At 40.1% G+C, this 21,609-nt stretch overlaps 1 protein-coding gene across 11 annotated transcripts in view; it reads right to left on the bottom strand.

Annotated features, from left to right (window-relative positions):
* Positions 1-21,609, bottom strand: part of LOC113163662 (ELKS/Rab6-interacting/CAST family member 1-like) — a 95,156-nt gene that overhangs the window by 58,865 nt on the left and 14,682 nt on the right. For 7 of the 11 annotated variants that reach the window (XR_003298920.1, XM_026362458.1, XM_026362459.1 and 4 more), the window contains 11 exons: positions 15,009-15,265; positions 14,748-14,919; positions 12,292-12,366; positions 11,996-12,151; positions 11,175-11,267; positions 9,803-9,970; positions 9,504-9,671; positions 6,492-6,629; positions 4,797-4,937; positions 3,720-3,860; positions 1,878-2,071 (listed from right to left, as the gene is read on the bottom strand). Coding sequence is in view for 8 of the 11 variants with exons in the window: in XM_026362458.1 (XP_026218243.1) it covers positions 1,878-2,071; positions 3,720-3,860; positions 4,797-4,937; positions 6,492-6,629; positions 9,504-9,671; positions 9,803-9,970; positions 11,175-11,267; positions 11,996-12,151; positions 12,292-12,366; positions 14,748-14,919; positions 15,009-15,265 (1,703 nt within the window). In the remaining 3 variants the exon portion in view is untranslated. The remainder of the gene's footprint in view (positions 1-1,877; positions 2,072-3,719; positions 3,861-4,796; positions 4,938-6,491; positions 6,630-9,503; positions 9,672-9,802; positions 9,971-11,174; positions 11,268-11,995; positions 12,152-12,291; positions 12,367-14,747; positions 14,920-15,008; positions 15,266-21,609) is intronic. The other 4 variants (XR_003298922.1, XR_003298921.1, XM_026362461.1 and 1 more) reach the window with 1 other exon arrangement.

Genomic DNA, 21,609 nt, shown 5'->3' on the forward strand with positions numbered 1-21,609 from the left:
CGCCTTGGTCGGTCAGATTACAAGTGGGCAGCATGAAATACAAGTAGAAATGACCCCTCATGTGATCTGATCACTAAAACCACTTGCCAGACTGCCCGACCCTGGTCCAATGGCAGGCTAGGTGCAGGTGGCCCTTGCACACACTGATGATCCAAATGTATGACCTATAGTAGCTGAAGTGACGCAGCATGAAATGTAAACACTAGTCGTCTGCTGGGTACCTTGGAGATGCTTGTACATAAAGAGATGTAAATTGAACATGTGATCCGACTGTCCAAGACACATTTTAAAATTAAGGGGTAAACAGGGTCACAAAGAGAAAAGACAGGTTGACCCACAATTACACAGGCAGGTAGAAATGTAGTTAGAAAAACTTCTTGTTAACATCAAAGACGTCGGAAAACTTAGTGAACTGCCCAGACTCCTAATGAAAGAAAAAGAATGTGTTAAACTCTGCAAGTCAAGCAACCGCGGCTGAAAGTAAAACAAAAGTGAAGCGTGAAAACAGCCATTAAATGAAAGAGTTGCATCACTGACAGGAACAGAGGCTCAAAGAGTTTCAGGCTGCACAGCAGAGACTCTGATGCCAAAGTGTGCCCTCATTTGAAAAACTTTTCAGAGCAGTTTGGCTTGTCATACCGCAGCACAACACATGACAAAAATCTCTGCTGATCACACATATGGAAGTACAACTAGATCACTGAACTTGAGCGTGATTTTTTTTTTTTTTTCAATATGCAAACAGTCCAGATAAGCCAAAACAAAGAAGCTCGGGCAGCACTGAACCAATGCTGCAACTCTTTGATGGTGATTATTAGTGAACATACTCTATGTCCCATGTGGAAAAGGCTGGGGAACATGAAGGATCTCCTTTTATTTTCCTTTAATGTAATTCGCTATGAAAAGATAAAGTTGCAACTAATGATTATTTTCATTAAATTAAGCTCATAATTTCCTTAATTAATCATTTAATTATTTTTTTACTCTAAGATGTCAGAAAATATGCCAAGATCCCCAAGATGAGTTTTTTGTTTGTTAGAAAAACCTAATTATTTATTAATAGTTTCATCTACCGTCTGTATATTTCTCTTCATTGCCAAACCCCTATTAATCAACTAATCATTTCAGTTCTTTAAGGGGATGGTTGTAAGAACATCTAACACTTGCTGATTATTATGCCATCAACCCATGATGAATTACTATTTAAAGTATGTATACAATATAAAATCACAGTTTATCTTGATACTGCCAACCATTCTCTTTTGAAGTCATGATACAGTGATTCACTCCATAAACTTTTCCACATGGGAGTGATTGCTATCGTAGTGGTCTCATATCCTGTCTTCTGACAAGCAAAGTGAGTGTCGTCGTGCATCGGTCAAATTGACTGACAGGGTCACCAGCCACTCACGTGCCCAGGTAGTCCCACACCAGCCCCCCCATTGGCTGCTGAGGGGCTTGTTTTCGCGACTGCTGAGAATGCCACAGATGAGAAGCAGAGGGACTTCTGGGGTATGATGGTTGCACACGTACAAACAAACAAACACGCTCACACCAATGCAGAATCGCATGTACAAAAGTACATGTGAATAAGGTCCAATGAGAAAAGTAAGAGATGATTGATGATGCATGAATTAAAATAAAAATAAAAGAAGATAAAGGGAAGAAGAATAAGTAAGGGGTGAGAAAATAGAAACGCTAATGGAGGAGCATTGTAGAGAAGATTATCAAAGTCTCTAACAGTACGTACAGTAACTTAAAACTGAGTTTAAAACTCTTGTACAAAGTCATTTTTGTGTCTTTTCTATGAGAGATTCAAAACTTTTCCATCATTGCTGATGATTCTAATGTATATTTATCCTCTCCTCCTCTCTCACCTCTCCAGTTCATGGATTTTTTTCTCCTTGTCATTCTTTTCATTTTCCATCTCCCTCAGGATCTCCAAAAGTCGTTCCACCTCGGACTGGGCCTTTGCAGCATCTTCTTTGTGCTGGGTCACTTCCTGCTCCAGGCAGGAGATGCGTTCGAGGAGTTCAGTGTTGGCCTGAGACTCTGCTGCTGCACTCTGAGCCTGAAGCAGAAATTAATTATTAAAAATAAACCCGGCTATATCTTTCAAAATGAGCAGGCCACCTTTGATTAAAATGTTAAGTTCAAACTGAAAGGATGGGCCAATAAAAACATAGGGTTTTAAAGATAAGTTTGATGGATTTGATGAACATGACACAGTCTTGTTCAGACTGCTGTATTCAAGAGCATAATGGTCTTTAGTAAATAAAACCAAATTCACAAATCAGTCTTTAAGGGGCAGATACAAGCTTTAAATAGTCTTTGAAATGGAGATGATCAACTGGTCAAAGCAAACAAACATATTATTTTATTTTACACCATTTTTCTCACAACAAAACTTCAGATGGCAGGGCACACCTCGATGTTTGGATGTGTGTGGCCATAAAGTGATGATAATAATCTGAAAACTGAACCAACACGCAAACCCACATAAAGCTTTTAATTAAGATTCAAAGATTACGATTTCAGATTCAAATGAGCATGAAAAAGGGTTGATAAAGTAAATAGCAAATTTTAATGAGCAGCAGTGTCTGTCTTCTCTCTGCTGATAAAAAAAACAAAGAAATAAAACAAAGAAAAAAAACAAGCTATAGCCAGCTTAGAGGTTAGAACAGCTGTGTGTGTTTCCCAGAAGCAAATGTTGCTCTTGGGACAGATTGACTATGTGTGCACATGTGTGTGTCTGTGTGTGCACATGCCTTGGTCCCACAATACACAAACCCTATTAGTCTTGGAAGAGTAAAACAGTTTTTACAGGTCTTTATGGGGAGAGGAAATGTTTGGGTGTCTGATGATATTATAAGAAGACCTGGGAGAAAGGGAGAGAGGGCGAAAAGGAGGGACGTAAATGAGACAAGAAAAAAACACACAATGTCACATGCACAGTGCCAATCAATTCACACACATACACAGGTTTTCAGTTTTTTTTCCATCCATGGTAACAGACAGAGGCTAAGAAATAAACTCTGATGAGAGAAACACCAGAGATCCACTGACACCTTCATACACATTCTTGCTCTCCCCCCTTTCTCTAGCTTTCTCTTTGTGTCACATCCTGACACACTCACACTCACACACACACACACACACACACACACACACACACACACACACACACACACATACACAGTGAGGGTGTGGTGGTGCTGCTGTCTTCTCCACTCTGTGAAAATGACTGTAAGGCTGTCAGCAAGCCATCACGCACACACCGTTTTATGGGCTGCCGTGTGGGAGAGAATATGTGATATGCAAACACACATATACAAGCACACACACACACACACACACGCACACGCACACAACTAGTAATCTCTCTTGGAAAACAGTTAAGGGAAAAAGGGAAGAGGAGAAAGAGATGACAGAGAGGTTCTTTAGTTTATATCCTCCATTTCTGTTAAGCTGTTCCTCACCACTGAGATTAATATTTGCTTTTATTGGCCATCACCAGAAAAAAAAAAAACAACTGTTGCTGCAAACCATTTAGTCCACCTGTTTTCTACATGTAGCCTGGTGCTAAATCATGTTGTTTTTGCAGTCTCTACTGCTGTGAAACCATCTCATTTTCATATTTCATATAAGTCCTTACATCACTAACAATTCAGTCTTTCTACGTTTTTACGAAGATTTTGTGAGACGCTATGTTGGCCAACCTTCTTGAGCTGGTTTTCTAGTTTGACACACTCTTCTTTCTTCTGCTCCAAGCTGATTTCCATACTCTTCAGCCTGTTTTCCTTCTTCAGAGTTGAGGAGGCCAGAGAGGAAGCCTTCTCCTTCAAATCCAATACAGACGACTGGAGGAGAAGGGAAAGCACAATCAACACAAAGAGTAATACCAATTTTGTTGTCACAAAATTCTTACATCTTAGCAATTAACTTATTAAATACAATGTTGTTGTCATTACGGAACAAAACTAATAAAATAAAATCATAACAAACTGGAATTATCCTTTAAGGTATTCCTATATAATTGGGAGAATAACTGTCTCTTCAAAACGTCTTGCTGTGATGTGTGTCTTTTCTCACTCCCTTTCTTTTCTGGTCTTTTCCTCTTTTGGTAGGGGCAATGAAACAGAAGCCAGTGGGACCAGAAGCAGAGACACTCAGACATGTAATTTTACCCTTGACTGACAATACCAACTCCAGACTACAGATCATCATGTTTGACTGGGCTTTGGTCGGAGAAACCTTGCTGCTTACTCCGATTCTATTTAGGTACACACATATATTGCTGTTGTTGGACAAATCCCACGTCTACTTTTAGCCGTGTAGAAAGGAATGCTTGTTTTTTCCCTTGTTCTTCTGTTGAAACATACACACGAAGATTCATACCCCTGGCATGTCTGTATGCTAAATAGACAGCCTGCAAACTTGGGTTACACCTGCATATCCCTAACCCTGAAAAACATAAGGCTAAAATGTGTTGGTGGCTAAATTTGTCTTTTCCTGAAGTGATTAATTGAACCTTTCCTACTGTGCTGTTAAACCACTGCTGGGTGTATGAAGAGAAGACTGAAAATGCTTGGTCACTGTCTCTCCCTGTATGCCTCTGCTTTTGCATACTGTTGTCAAGGATACTTTTATCATTGTTGTCCTTCAGCGCGAGGACTTTGGGAGTATCTGAAATCTGTTCTACAGTGATAGATCAATCATGTTTCCTTGACGGGGACATGGAGAGACTGTGTTTTTCTGAATTATTGCACAGATACGGATGTGTGTGTATCTTCTACCTCACGGTCAGCCAGGTCAGCTTGCAGCTGGGAGACTTTCTCCCTCAACTCCCTCAGCTCCTTCTTGCTGGTCTCAACCTCCTCCCCCTTTTCTCTCTCCTCCCTCTCTCGTTGCTCCTTCAACCGCTCGATGATTCGCTCCTGAACACAGAGAAGAAGGAAATGAGAAGGAAGGGGTGGGGAGAAATAGTAAAGTCAAAGCGAAAAAGTTGAAAGATGGAAAGGGGAAAGAAAGGTGATCAAGTTAGAGGATAAAAGAACAAAGTATTAAAATCAGAGCTTACGCTCTGAACAATCATTCACAGTCACTCAATATCAAATTTCTATACTAATAACATTCACATTAAACTTTATGTACATGGCAGCTTTTACAGGATCTAACTGCCAATGCACATTTGGACAAGTAATAAGTTCTGGCGCAAGATGTAAAATTCACAACCACTAAAACACAATAGACGCCCTCCAGCTATAGAACAAGACTAGGGCCAGTTGAAGCGAAAGTACAAAAGTTCACATACACAAAACCATTGCAAAAAGCCCGTGGTGTGTAGGTGGTTGTTCTCTGTGCGTTCTTGTAGTGCTAGATTTGTGAAATGTGAACTGTTTTGGAAAGTGAGGATATTTAATTGCATTAAAGCTTTAAGGTTTTTCATAAGGATTTGGATTAGGCATGCAGATGGGATGATTAAGGGTGGTGTTAGCAGCTACTCAGCTGGTATAGATGAACAGTGCTTCTGATTTAGATTTATCATAAAACGATATAAAAACACTTTATTCAATGGAGTAAAGATTGCTGTAATGACAAACCATATACTAAAACAATGAACTTTAAGTAGCATGAAAGAGAAATAAAATTGAAGCATGGAACGGGATAAAGGCACTAAAAGTTAATAGAAGTCAATTCTATTTTAAAACGGGGCGCTCGCTATTCCAAACAATATGTGTGACAGAGAAAATGAGGAAAAGATTTAAATAAAGAAAAGCAAGTGGAGAATGGAAAGATGGAAGGAATCCAGCACGAAGAAAAGATATCCAGAGGCACCAAAACAATTAAAGTGAAGGGAAAAGTTGTTCTGAGTGAAGCAGGAGTCGTCTGCAACGTTATCCTGCCAGCACTCACACATCCATCTGACACCTTGAATATTAGTCACTGCACAATTAAAGGCTCTGATTCCTGTGTGTGTGCAAGTCTGAAGGAGACAGAGTCTGTAAGATATTTGCACATAGAAGTGCAAAAACTTTATTATAATCAAACACTTTATAGCTGCTTGTTTGTGTAAGCGTCACTGGCTGGTTTCACAGAGTCAGTCCTCACTAAGAGCAGCCTGAAGACTACAACAGGCAGTTGCTGGTTCAACTCCTGGATCCTGGTGGTTCAGAACTGTTTCAGGACTTATGTTACCTGAATGATGAGGCTGAAATAGTGAAAGATAGTGTGGTTGTTGGTTCTGTTTCCATTAGTTCAATAGCGTGGATGGGAGTTGGATGGTTTATGAACACAGACTGTGAATGATTTAACAATTAAATAGTCAATGTGATTATTGGTTCATTTCCATATACGGAGTCATTTGGTCATCGCTTGGGTGGTCGTCAGCTTCACTCATAGTGGTTTTATTAATGTAACCTTGCACCGTAGTTGACCTGAGGTTGATCAGCAGTGTGTGTGTGTGTGTGTGTGTGTGTGTCTATGTGTACCTTCTCAGCCAGAGCCTCTTCCAACGTTCCCAGTGCTGTGTCGGTATTGGAGGTGTCTGTCTGTAAAGACTTGACTCTGTCTTTCAGGCCACTCAGCTGCTTCTCTTTATCCCTCAGTTGATCCTGGAGGTTCTCTATCTGCACAGGGAAAAGGAGGAGAAATGCTCATAAACAGTGCTGTTTTTGATGCATTAGTCACCTGTTGACCAAAGAAAAAGATATCTTGTTGGCAAGAATATGAACTCTCAAAACAAATCACAAACTCAAACACTGGGGAAACACATTGTAACTAGATCCCCAAAACAAAAGGGGATTTTTGAGGATGAACGATACTTAATTATTTATGTAATGCAATACTATCCTTTAATGACAATTGCATATACATGCAGCTATACACAGCAGCTATGTCTTGTTACTTATCACTCAGAAACAGTATATCTAGTATGTAGTATTTACCGATAATAAGCTACAATCTTTTTGATCTGCCAACAGCAAAACTTCAGAATTTGATTTGATTTATTGTTATTTATTCATCAGAACTGATCAAATTGAATAAAAAATGAAACAACTCAAAATCAGTCAGTTGATTGTTGAAGATGTGATTATTCTTGAATATTTAACCTGCAACTTTGCTACTTATTACTAATTAAGTGTAAGATAGTTTGGAGTCACTAGTTGTGCACATAAATATGATGTCTTAGAGCAAAAGATAACAGAGGACAAAAACATGATAAAAAAGGATTTATCAACCTAGCCTAACCTAACCTGACCTAAATTTTCTCAAAGTCTATTTATTGTTTCCTCAAAAGCTGATTTCATAGCAAAATAATCTTCTGTTTAGAAACACAAATACTTCTCCTACCACACTGTCTTGAATACAAGGGACAAATGCTTGTAAAAAGTGAGTTTTATCTGGAGATTTTCAAGATACAAAAAGGCTGAGAGGCACTATACTGGGGAATATAAACTTTCTCCCTAAGGTTTACTACCTTTAACCTCTACTCCAAGTACACGCTCCCTCCTCCTGACTCCTCTCACAGTGATTGGGTAGCAGCTTAATTTTCTGTTAAAACACACAATCAGCAGATATGGCTGAAGGACTCACTCTTTCCATGGGCCTTAAATGAGTGTGTTTATATGTGAGAAAGAGCGAAAGACGAGAGATCATAGACAAAGATACGGCATTATGTCAACTTTGTGGTCTTCATTAAACTATGGATAGTACAAAAGGCCGAGCAGCACAGAAATAACTTGAGACTGAGAGCTTATGTAATTCCTTTTTATAAGTGAACTTGGGTGGCAAAATTGCAAACTCTCAGTCTCTCTCTCCTTTTTGGCCTGTCTGTTCTTTCTTTTGCCAAACAGAAAGGAAACCAAGCGATTGACAACCTGTCACGAAGAAAAAGAAAGTGAGATTGGTATGTAACCTTTGACTCCACTGCAGGTGAGGGACACACATTTACAGTATAGGGAATGGGAGTGTGTGCGTTCATACAGTAAAGCATTCCCAGCTCCTCATTAATCAACTATTCGTCTGACAGTTTGACTGACACCCCCTCTTCACTCCCTCTCCCTCGCACAGACACACACACACACTTGACACTGAGAGGCAGCGAGAGTCTTTGATCGCGTCTGCACTTCCTGGAACTGACAACAGCTGGATGATTCGCACACACACACTCGCGCACGCGCTCGAACACACACGTATACATATAAATCACACAGTCATTGCTTCTGTCTGGTCCTATTTTAGTCCCCCAATCATCTGTGATAATGAACTGGAATACATTAACAAAACAATAACTGGCTGACACCTCTCTTCATCTATGTCATGATGTTTCTCACACAATACAAAAACTTCCATTTAGCTTTAAAAAGAAGAGGATGATGGGAGATCTGAAGAATATCTTTATCATGAATTGTCCATGAACTCATGGTAATTAACTTTACTGCTAAATAAGAGTGACAGTAAAAAACATGAGCAGGGAAAGACAAGAGGAAGTTGAACAAACATGGACAAAAATAAGGTATTTTTAATTCGTCCACATCCAAAATAAGTAGAAATTAAAACATCAGAAATGCAGATTAGATAGTAGAGTCAGCTGCAGCTCTGTCTCCCTCTTAGACAGTGGACTGTATTCTATTTGAAGACGACAGAGGTCATCATTTATTGAACAAGAGGAACTCATTAGCATGCATCTGATTTCAAACACACCCTGTCTCTCTCCTCCCCCTCTCTGTCTTGCTGTATGTCTGTCTGCTTGATTGTCTCTATCAATTATCTGCTCACAATCTCCCTTTTTTTTTTTAAACAAGTGACAGCTGGAGGGGCAGGGGGAGAGGTGGAGGGATGTAGAGAAAAAGGAAGAGGTCGTGTTTTTATAACAGGAGAGCCTCTGGCTGGTGATGGGAAGACTGAACTGAGTACTGCTTTGTTTTATCCTATTTCACGTAACTGTCCAAACAGTTGCCCAAAGCTTTCCTAAACATCCATCCATCCAAAACTACTGTGTCATTTTAGCTTCCCTTCTCTGTCTCTCTCTGAAAGCTCTTCACTAACATGTCTGACCAGCAGAACTCTTGTCAGGATAACAACAAATTGTGTAGGTGTACGAGACAGAAAAGACAGGGGGTCACTCCTGCCCATCTCACTAACTGACAGTTTTACCAAAGAGATGCTCACACACAAAACAACATGTTGAAAAGTATGAAAAACATGCGGAAAGCACTTGTAACACTGGATTCCTGTGTACCGACAGTATACCTCTGTGAATACGATGCATCCATCTGTCCTTCTAATCCCTGTCTATCTCTTTATGTCTGTACTTTTCAGCTTCTAATCTAATCTTCTAGTCTTACAGCTCCATCTAGTGGTTCTAGTATTACATGACAAGCTCATGTTCACATAGTTTTGGAAAACACTACTACTGTAAGTAGCATCAGCAAGCAATGCTAAATAAAAACAGTAAAGGAATATAAAGTGTAAACATATGTATTTTTAGGTCCTCCTACCTTCTTCTGCAGCACATTAACTTTGCGCTCCTTGACATCCAGCATGTCTTTGAGGTCAGTGATCTCTCCTTGCTGAGTACTTTTCTCCTCTGTCAGCTCTGATATCTGCTGACTCTTTTTAGAGAGTAGAGATTCCTTTTCTTCCAGACGTAGACGTAAGGCATCCACCTGTCCGCATATTAATACATGTATAAGATTGTGGAAATATATATATATATAATTAGAAAACAAATAACAATGGCGCAATTAAATAAAGTGCAGCAACAAGCAAAAAAGTTAGTTAAACGTTTTAGTTAAACCTCAGTCTGTAGTATGGCGGCTCTCTGTTCTTTGGCAGTGAGCGATTCCTTGAGGACATCCACATGTTGCTTGCTGTCAGAAAACTGATTGTTCAGAGTGTCCAGTTTGGTCCTGAGAGCCAACAGCTCACTGTCCTTACGACTCAGATCCTGCTTTGCCTGTTCCATCTGAATAACACACACAAACATGAAGGGAAGGGGAAACTTGCTTGTATTAAAATGTATAAAAATACCCTACAAGCCAACTAGGTGAGCGCTTAATCTAATGTGCATGTGTAAGATTGGCATAAATGCTGAGTTATAATATTTCACCAAACTGCAACGACTACTAACTTTAAGTTTATAAGTTTGTTAGACAGTTTTCTTAACACTCTATACTTTTTACTGTTGAGTAATGAGCAGTGCCTCAGGTCCATTTTTAATGAGAGAACATGTTTGTCACTGTCCTACTTTGTCCAAGAAAAGGTGTGTCACTAGTGTCACTTGTAATATACACAGTATGTACTTAGGCTGTTTATTCAAATATCAAGTAGATGAACTGAGTTAGGTGTCCATAGAAGCCAGTACTATTAAGGACAGTAATAGTACACTCTTGCTCTATAGTCTTCAGTGATGTTCTCGTACTATAAGATGAGGATGAGTTATTTTAGTCGGACTAAGATATGTAAGTAAGTATAATTAAGTTTCTTCTGCTTTTCAATGGAGTGACTGGGAGTGAGCTCTGTGATTGAACTTGACATGATTTAAAACACACAGAAAAGTCAGTCCGTTAAAAACCTCAGCAAATCCTGCAGCAAACTGATCCGGCCACTAGCTGAGAGAAACTTCATGCAAGGAGAAAGACGACAGGTTAGATGCAGTTTACTGCATACTGCAGTGAAGCACAGCTGGATTCTCAGCTTGAAGTCTTTCATTAGAGAGTTCAGACTGCTAGAAACAACTATTACTGTTAAAAGACATTGCTCATCCACAGAATAGAAAGTAAAGAGTTCACTATTTTGGCCAGAAATGTGTGTTAACATAAAACTCTAAACCCAAAGAGCTCACATGTGACATTGGTGAGATCACAGATCTCTGTTTTCTAGTCTAAGTTGGAACAATTTAAATGGTTTGTCTTTGCTGGGTGTTGATACATTTCACATTAACTCCTCCAACAAAACTTGAACTAAAGGATGAAAATAAAGTGAAGACATGCGACAAAGTACCAGAATAATTTGAGAGAGTTTTAGTTGCTTACTGCTCTATGAACAGAGTCACACTACTGGGATTCTACAGGGACTATAATCAAGCAGCAGCTATTAGACGTCAGCCTAGGAAACAGAAGGAAAAGCAAGAAAGAAAGAGCAAACAGACACAGAGGTGTGTCTCTTACTGCAGACACCTCCTGCTGAAGCTCATTGGCTCGTTGCCTTATCTCCTCCTTCTCTGATTGGCTGTGAGTTAGCTCTTCCTTCAGCTGCTCAACCTGGCAGGAGAGGAGGGCGTCACGATGACCACAACAAATCAGCTGTCACAGTCGCTGACCACAGCCCCACATGGAATATCCAAGCACCTCGCATGCTGATGCACAAAAACCACTTACACACCCTGCATCACCTCACCTATCATGTATTAGTGGCAGGGTGCTTGCATTGTATATGACACACTTCATGGCATGAAGGACATCGTCACACTTCAGGCTCTCATAGTTCTCATAGCTCATAGTGTTTCTTAACTGACAACTCACCCAGAAATTCATGGTCAAACATACAGTTGAAGATAGCAACACAAAATCCCTTGCTCTTAAATGTATTTTAATGTGCTGATGTATTTTAAAAGCCATAATATAGGGTATGTGCTGTATAAAAACAGACACTCCACACATGACATACTGTAGGAATCTAACAACGATAAAAACAAATTCATGTCAGTCGACAGAACAAGTTGTCTTCTTTTCTTCTACTGTACTTATCTTATTATTTGAGTTTTTATGTTAAACAATTAGATCATGATGATGGAATGCATCTACAAATTCAGCAAAAAAGAAAAGGATACACGTTGTGCATGTCATTGTCCTCCATTCATTTAAGCTATAATGTTGCTTCCTTCCTATGTTTTGTTCTTTGCATTCAAGTTGTATTGTATCAGTGGTATGGGATATAAATCAGGTTATTTTTATATATGTCTGTATGGTAGTGCGTGTGTATCCATTACCTTGTTCTTCATGAACTTGGAGTGGGATCTGTAGACCTCCATCTGTTTGATCTCCTCCTCTCGCTCCTCGTTGCTCAGAGCTCCACTGGACTTGAGCATGTTCACCTCGTCCTCTAGCTCTCTCATGCCACGCTCTAGTGAGCTGATCTTTGCATCCTGAAGGAACATCAGCACGCTCACATTCAACAAAAAGTGCGGATTTTGAACTAAAAACACTAAGACCTTGGAAGATTTCCTAATCATACAGTATATCAAACGTACATGTTTAATTAGAATGATTAATAAGACCTGTTTACCTTCATTTCAATGACTGTCTGCAGGGCCTTGGTCTTTGTTGACTCTGGAGCTGCTTCATATCTCCTGTGCAGCTCCTGAGAGACACACACACCACGATGGTCAGCAGGAGAAAGGGAGACAGACAAAGAGGAATGAAGTGATGGGTGGAGTGAGGAAGGAGAAGGTCTTTGAACAGGAGAGGAGGTAAGATCCACTGACGGAAAAGAATGGAGGGAGGGCTGGATGTTGGGTGTAGGCCGTGGAGAGGGAGCAGGAAAGGACGGCGAGTGCTGGAGGGAAGGATGAACAGAAGAGGTAACAACAAAAGAGGGACAGTGAGGAGGACAAGAGGAAGGGAAGATGACTGGATGGGAGGACTGACGTTGGGAAGGAGAGAAAGGTGCGGGAAAGGACGGAGAGGAACGCAGTGGGTGATGGTGTGAAGGGGAGAAAGGAGGAGAGGCTTGGAACTGGGGCGACACATGAAAAGGAGGTGGAATAGGGATGGAAGGAGAAACAGGAAAAGAGGGAGAAATGGGGATGGAAGGGGAGGCGGGAATAAGATGTTTCCCTCGGCCAGAGGCACTGGCTTTTAGCCTCCTTGAGTCGATCCGTCCATCCCACATCCTTCACACTGTGAGGAACGCAAGTAACGCTACTGACCCTGTTTAAGTCTTAAATCTAAAGGAATCTAATACTAAAGTCTGAAAAAAAAATTTGTTTCCAGCTTATTATTTCTGTTAAACTGTTAAAAAAATCTAAAATAAACTATACAATTTGATTGAGAACAGAAAATCCAGCACTATGCCCTCAAATCCTTGAAACAACAAAATACAGGTCTTCTAAATTATGTCACTACAAAAAAACCCTTCTATATTTTTTAGATCTATGATAGATAAATCTAAATGAATGCTTCTGAAATTCCCCAAATTCTCAAATGAAAAAAACAACATCCCATCTGGCTGTGGTTATCATATCACAACTCGGTCATCAAATGAAGTAAGAGCACAGAGTAGCGGTTGTATAGCCACAAAAAGAGAAAGAATTGACAGTAGGAAGAGTTCGAGAGTGGGAGGGAATTAAAGCACAGTGAAGGGCATAGAAGAAGTGTATGCATCACTGCTTTCCTTTGGAGGAAACACACTTACAGCCTAACAAAGACAGCTAATGCATAAGCCAGGAAGCACAGAAACACACATATGTGAAAGGACAGTAGGGCGCCATGGCTTTAGGCACTAGTTTGAGTGCTAGAACGCTCATGCACAGATAGTCACACACACACACACACACACACACTCAACGATCCCAGGGAAAAGATCTTTTCAAATATATTTCTTTCAGCAGTAGGAAGCTGCAAAAACTGGTTTGTTAATTAGTGAAACGAACAATTTTCGGAAAATTAAGTGTCTGCAGGGCAGCAAGAAGTCAACAGCAACACAAATGCTTAATAGAAACTTGATTTACTCCTGTAAATTCCATTTAAATCATACAGAACCTATTTTTTAGATATTGCGTGAGCTTATTCAGGTTTTCCTGAGAATGTTTCCGCTTTGCAATAAGCAACGTCTGTTGTCAAATACCATCAAAACACAGAACCTCTGTCCAGCAAACTGATGCAATGTGGAGCAACATGGGCTAAAAAATATGTTTGAGAGTAGTTTGGATCTCCTCATTATATTTTAAAGCCTTGCCTTGCAGTACAGTTATGATGCATCAATTGCACTTGTGCATATTTGTGTTTATACGAATTTTCCCCCCAGAGCTGAGACCCATGACGCCCTTAGAGTTGGCATAAAAGCCTGGTCTTAGATTGACTGTTTTGTCAGTCTGGCAGTTCTTATTTAAATGGTTTTGGCTGCATGGATGGTTTTTAAGGATAGTGTAGATGACAGAAATACTAACAACAATATAGTATATTTGTTCTACAATTCAAAAAGGGAAATATGAAAATACATTCTTCTATCTGTATTCTCTATGAATTATTTTGTTTTTACTAAGGAATGAATATTAAATAAAAAAATATTAAATTATAAAATTAAATACCAAAAAAACAAACAAAAATGTACAACAATAAATAAAATGACTAGTGATTAGTGAAGATTTTAAAGTGAAACATCTAGAAACTGCATATGTCCTAACATAGATTTTGTATACTGGAAAACTCAAAATTCACTGACAACATTTTACCACTAGAGGAAGCTGCTGTATCAAACAAGAGAAACAGTAATGCCCAGAGAGGTAAAACAGCTGAAAAAGATGTTGAAACAGAGATGAATCGAGCTGGAAAAAGTAAAAAAAAAAAAAAATGGTGCATTCCTGTGTATTTACGTGTGTGCTGATTGTTCTGAGTTGTATTAAAACTGAGCCAAGAGAGGAAGAAGCCAAGGGCCACGCCTGAATTTGAAATGATTTATACAGTCACATCTAGCTGTACACAAAGACAAACGTGTGAATGCTTCAGTGCACATTGTTTCACCTCTCTGAGTTGTAGCATCTCTTTGTCTTTTTGCTCCAGTAGGCCTTCCAATTGGTGGATGGTCATCTCAGCATCCGCCAGTCGCCGTGTTCGTTCATGGTCCTCCTCAGTTGCCCGTGACGACAGGCCTTTACTCTGCAACATTTCCAGTAACTTCTTTATTGACTCATCCCTGTTAGAAAATAACAGTACAGATTTAAAGGTACAGTAAAGGCAGATTAAAGTGTCACTAAGATATTTCACAATAGAGCTAAACTTTACCTGGCAGTCAGTGTGTGTTTTTGTGTGTCTATCCTCAGCTCCATTTCTTCTACAGTCTTCCTCAGGAGGAAGAGCTCTTTGGCCTGTCGCTCATACTCGCTGTGGAGACGCAGGAAGTTCTCCTCTGTCATTTCCTGAGGGGGGATAGGCTGGTTTCCGAGGCCACTGGACTCGGAGTAATCAGACTGGAAGAGCTGGTTGAGATCTCGTTGAATTCGCAGCTCATCTTGTAAAGCCTGGATGGTGCACTGAAGATGCTGGGGGCAGAGAAAAAAAGAAAGTCAGATGTACAGTAAAATGATGTTGTTATAAAGCGTCTGAAAAGGTTTCTCCATTGTGCAAAAGGACTTTGAAACATTTGCAGATGTCTGATATGTTTATCAACTGGCTTCTAGTTATTCAATAGTAAAAAAGGTATTGTGAAACTGGCTGTTGGTGGGATCTGCTGCAGTAATTCAAGCCAATGCGATGTTTCGCCTTATGGGTTTATCTGGTTGTTGTTGCAATCCTGCTAAAGAGAATCAACTTGACATCTAATGCAATACATCGCACACAGTGACATATAAAGACTTTAAAAGAGGAAAGAAAAAGATGTAACACAATAAAATGTTGTGGTGTGAGGGTTAAAAATCACTGAGTTGATTGATTTTTACATCCAACGATGCACAAAGCAGATCCACTGATCTAAAGCCAGTGACTGGCTGACCTGACAGCAAACAGTGACTGTGTTATAAAAGTGTGTTGGCAGGTTAGTATCGCTACTATCATGGCTGAGGACAATGTGACATGACTACCCCTGAGTCAGACAAAGCAGGAGTTTATGCTTGTTCATGTGTGATGAGTCATGTGTATGTGTGATGTCACTATAATGTCTCCAGGCTTGTTTAAAAATGCATCAACAGCTGGGTCATCACCACACAGGTCATGGTGTATTTACAGACATAGAAATGATACAGGTAGGAAAATGCTGGAAGAGAAATGCAAGTGTGAGAGTGCAGAAAAAGGTAAATCCTGAAGAAAAGGAAATTGAAGAGGTTAGAAAAGGCAGAGATGTTGTCACTCCCCGTCAGCCTTTGGTAATTAACTCTGATTAGACTACATTAGATGAGAAAGGCAAGAGGCAGACGAGTGAGTGGGCAAAAGCAATTCTTAGACATGAAAGAAGACAGAGAAGAAGGGAAAAGGCGAAAGCAGCAGAAAGTGATAAGATACCCACAAAATGAAAGTGGATAAAAGATATATACAGTAGATAATATCACAGCAGCAGTCTTTACCAATAGACACGCCTTACGACACCATGTGTGTTTCTTATAAATCATTTTAAATTTCTGTTAAGACAAATGTAACATGATTAACAAGCATGGTTGTTCTGCTGACTCATACAACAGCTCTCTCACACCCACACACACACACACAAGTTGTGTCGCAATGCTGACATTCCTAGATCGTCCCTAAAAAGAAAGACAGACACACAGCGAGTGACAGAAAGCATCCTTTTCCTCACTTAAACCTTTCCTGTTTAGTGTAATTCACGTGTCTCCATGCCAACCATGTTTCCTCATTCAGAAAAGTAAACACTGACCCACCCAGAATTTTTAGCTTTTCTCTTCTAACTTTGAGTTTTTGGACAAAATAAGATGTTGCAATAGTCCTGTTTGTCTCTGCTTAACAGACACAGATTTGTCCTTATTTTGTGTCATTTTGAAAACACTAATACTTATACTTATACTTACTCAGTGCGAGTAATCAGTGGATTAGCACACTGAAATCAATCAGGCAAACACACACAATGGCATACTCACATGTCGAAGTTGCAGAAACACACACAAAGCCTCAACAGTCTTGCTTACAGAAATGCAAATCAGTGTGCTTTGGCAAATACAGCATGAAAACACACACAAAAATATAAAGAATTCAGAAACACACACACACACACACACACACAAGGACTTGTGCCAGAATTCGCCCCTCACATACTCACAGCTGGAATGTGGAGCTGAGAAAGGCCAGACCACAAGAGAGCGAGGCAAACAAGGGAAGAAAATATGAAAGGAAGCAATCAAAGACACAAAAACAGAGAGCAAGATAGGAAGAAGGTGGTGGGAATAGTTAGAGAACACACAGCTTTAATTGTGTCCGGTAATAACTAAAAGAGGAGAGAGAGAGAGAGAGAGAGAGAGAGAGAGAGAGAGAGAGAGAGGTACGGCAAGGCTGAGAATACAAGTTGTGTTTTTCTTTTTAGATTCTGCAAAGTCGTCTTTATCTGCTTCACCTTTGACCTTCCAACTCTTGCTGATTTCACAGGGGACTGAGGGGGTCAGCCACGACTCAAAACAGACAGAGAAATGCAAACACACACTGTGCATTCAGATACAAGCACACACATACACACTCCAGACATGTTCATGTTACACTGTGAGTACAAACACAAATCACAAGTCAAGCAGTGTAAAACCAATCTTGAGAATTTTTACAGACCAACTAACTAATTGTCTCTACTTCCTCACTTTAATTTCCAGTTTATTTGGAGATACAAATGATATTGTATGTAGCTGAAAGACAGAGAAACAAATCTAGACAGTGTCTAAATGTGACAAACACGCAAACAAGAAAACAAATCAAGATGATGAATCGCTCCTTCAGATGCTCCTCCAGATCTTAGGGAAGGACAGATAAATTAATCAAGCTGATATACAGTAAACAAGTGCAAGACGGGAACTTATCTTGATCCCAGTGACATTTACAATTCAAACTTTGCAGCATTATATTTACTCAGCAAACATTCAGTGGTTGCTAGTCATTTTTCAGTTTCCATTCATTCACACTTTACATTTTTCCCATGAACTCATGGCAAAGGTCTGGTCAGGTGAACATGACTGAATTTGGGTTGCAAGAAGAGAGAATAAATAAAAGACTAATTAATGATCCATTGCATAACCCGATCAGCAGTGACATACAGTGATTCCTATAGATTTAGAAGAAAGAGAGAGTAAAACGTAGACAAGAGATACTCGGCTTGGAATATGGCGACAATATTTCCATCGGCTTGTCATTCCTGCCTCAGGCCACTGCTCATCTGTCGTTCAGTATTAACCATCTCTACGTTATTACTCCTCCATTTCATCCCTCACCAACTGAGTCAGCCCCCCTCACAAACATAGATACACTGAGATAGGGGTATACACACACACACACACACACACACACACACTTGAATGGACAAACACACACACACAAACAACAAGTGCACGATTATGCCCACACGCAGGGTTGCACACATAAGCAGCCGACAACATTATGTTGGAGACAGTGGTCATACTGTGTGTGTGTGTGTGTGTGTGTGTGTGTGTGTGTGTGTGTGTGTGTGTGTGTGTGTGTGTGTGTGTGTGCATGCATGGGCGCGTGTGTGTGTGTAATGACCGTGAACAGTTTGAAATCTTCGCCCACTCAGGCACCAGACAATAGGCACATTAACACTCTCTCTTCTTTCTCTGAGGATAAAGGTGGAGGATGAGGAACATAACATGAAGTAGACAAACAAGTGAAAGAAACACCTGAAAACCCACCATCTTCAGAGAGACAGTGAGATGGACTGAATGGAAGAAAATAGATTCAGACTGTATGAAAATAAACCAGGAAGACAGGAGCATGCACAGCTAAAAGAGAGAGGCGAGGGATTAAACGAAGGAAAGGATGAACAAAAAAAAAAACCAAGAGGGAGAGTGAACGAGAAAAGAAGAGATTACCATCAGGAAAACAGATATAGCAGCCAATAGCACGCAATAGATAGATAGATAGATAGATAGATAGATAGATAGATAGATAGATAGATAGATAGATAGATAGATAGATAGATAGATAGATAGATAGATAGATAGATAGATAGATAGATAGATAGATAGATAGATAGATAGATAGATAGATACTGTAGGTGCAGTGAAAAAGCAAAAGCAGCAGAATAAAAGGGGAGTGACTACTGTAATTCTGTTCATTCCTTCCCAAACCCACTCCTTATAAGGAAAGACATGGCTACCACAGGCTTTCACAGACACATACACACATTCAGAAGGAGAGGAAGCAGAGAAAGTGAGAGAGGAAACTCACAAAATGACAGCTTTGTAGGCAAAGAGGGAAAACTGACTCTCTCTCTTTCCTTTCACTTTCAGACCCCTCGCCTCTGTCTTTCCCCTGGAAAACGAACACTGTGTCTTTATAAATGACAAACACTGAGTGCTATTTTTCCTTCTCCTTGCACTGAAGTTAAAGTTTTATAACACTCTTCAGTGTAAACGTCTCCTCCTTTCAACTTGCTTCCTTCCCCCTTGCTCTCTCTGTGAATCTCCCTCTTGCTCTTTCTAGTCTATTCCTTGTTACCTCCCTCTCCTCCCTGTCTGTCCATCTGTCTTTTTTCTCCCCTGCCATCACTTCCTCTATTTACCTTATTCCCTCTTTCTCTCCATCCTCCTGTATTTCTCCCTCTCACCTATCTCTCCATCCTGACTAAATAAACACAAGGGTTTCAGGACCATCTGTTCCTGATGAGCAATCATGTGTGAAAAACAAACACACATAAAAGAGACCCAACACATACACACACATACAGTAATAATAGGTCTTATAAATAAACAATTACTGGGAATTTTTATCTCTCAGTTGGGACATGTGAAATCTGAAAGGTTAGAGGAGTGATTGTTTCACACAAGCAGATGAAGTTGGATGAATACAAGTACAGTATAGTATGCTAACATGAGCACAAACAGAGAGCCACGCTCACGCAGAGGAATCATGAGTCATAGGTCGGTGAGCAGTGGATGGAAAGATGAACAGACTGCAGGCAACAGAAGGAGGAGACAGGAGTGAGATGATTGTCCTGGGTTTAAAGAGCATTGTATCATCTATTGAAAATGGGCTGGCAAAAAAAATATTTTAAAACTTGGAAAAGCTTGCAAACTGTCTTTTCCACAATTGCTCTGCATCATATTCATACACTCAAACACATTCACACTCAATCCCTCCACAGTCTAATTTTAGTTTTGATCAAGATTCGTATCAGTAAGATTGGACTTATTGGGGTATTTGCTGAGACCAGGAGAGATGTCAGAGCTAAGAGAATCAGACTTGGATGGAGCACAAAAATCACATGATCATACAGGTTTAAGGCAAACTAAACCAGCTTTTGGAGTCAGGTGCCCACAGCAGATTATGGGCTGCGCATTTATTTGGGTTTTATGGCAGAGGTCCTTCCAGATGCACCGGTTCAGGTTTGGGACCTGCAGCGACACCACTGGCTTGTGCACCCTCTGTAGCTGGGGTCTTCGCACAGCTTGAGGGTTCAGTATCTTATCCAGGGACAGTTCAACATGCAGCAAGGAGGAGTCTGGCTGTGAACAACCAACCCCAGATTAGATGTGTGTACACTTTACTGACTGAGGCACTGCCGCCCCCCAACACTATCACTGCAATTACTTCCAACACTTCGTGTGTACTCACTTCTGGTGTTACCTCAAAATAAGCTGGTTTATATAATCCGGCTAAACTGTTGTAAACTGTCTGTTTACCACCGGACTGATCATCTGATTTGTAGTTTTTGTCCCAGTTGACTTCTATTAAGCAGTGGTGCCAGTTTTGGTGGTGTTTACATGTTTGAGATGTTTAATTTCAATTTCCCAGATCAGATTAAATCATGTTTCAAAAGAGGTTTCACATGTTTCATCAGATGTTCAGCTGATTCTTGAACAACAAATGTTCAAAAGCTACTCAGCAAATCAGCTGATTTAATGAAATAACTGAGTTATTAGAGCTGCAGTTTAGCAGTGTGACTCAAAAATGCACAAAGTATTTGCAGATTCCCCAAGTAAGTATATATGCATGTTCAGCCTTTTCTCTGTGACTCTCCTCCATAAATCCTTCTCCTCCCCTTGCTTCTTAGCTCCCACCCAACAGATGTACTCCGTTTTCTCTGTTTAACAAAAAACACATGCCGTCATCTTGTCATTATCGAAAATTCTATTCAGTTCAGATTAAATGTGAATTATTCTCTGACTTCCATTAAATCCTCTGATTTCTCCACTTGCTACAGTGAAAACTTAAAAAAGGGGAAAAAACAAGTAGCACTATGTAGCAACTACATTCATGCTTTTTCAGTTCATCTTAGGCTATTCTTTTCCTCTTTCATTCTTCATTTGCTGCTTTTCCACCTCTTCATTGCTAACTCCACTCCAAATCAATCTAATAAATCTGTCCTTCCATCAGCCCTCCTTCTCTTTGCCCATTCCTCTTGTCACATCAGCATCAATCAGTCTTTCCATTTCTCTATTCTTTTATTTCCTCTATCTTTCAGCTTAATGTTTCGGTGCTATCCATTCATCTCTGCTCCTTTCCTCCCTCCTGCTGGCACTCCTTACCGGCTTTCCACTTTGATATATCCTCCACTCTCCTGATTTCCTCTTTCTTCCTCTTTACGTTTTACACATCTTTACATCTCAATCCATCTTCTCCATCCACCCCCCTTTCTCATTCCCTCAGGTTCTTTGGCGGTATATGAATTGCCAGGCAAAGCAATTTTGGAGCCAGCTGGCACAAAAACTCCTGTTGACAACAT

Source organism: Anabas testudineus, chromosome 23 (assembly GCF_900324465.2).
Source record: "Anabas testudineus chromosome 23, fAnaTes1.2, whole genome shotgun sequence".
Classification (NCBI taxonomy): domain Eukaryota; kingdom Metazoa; phylum Chordata; class Actinopteri; order Anabantiformes; family Anabantidae; genus Anabas; species Anabas testudineus.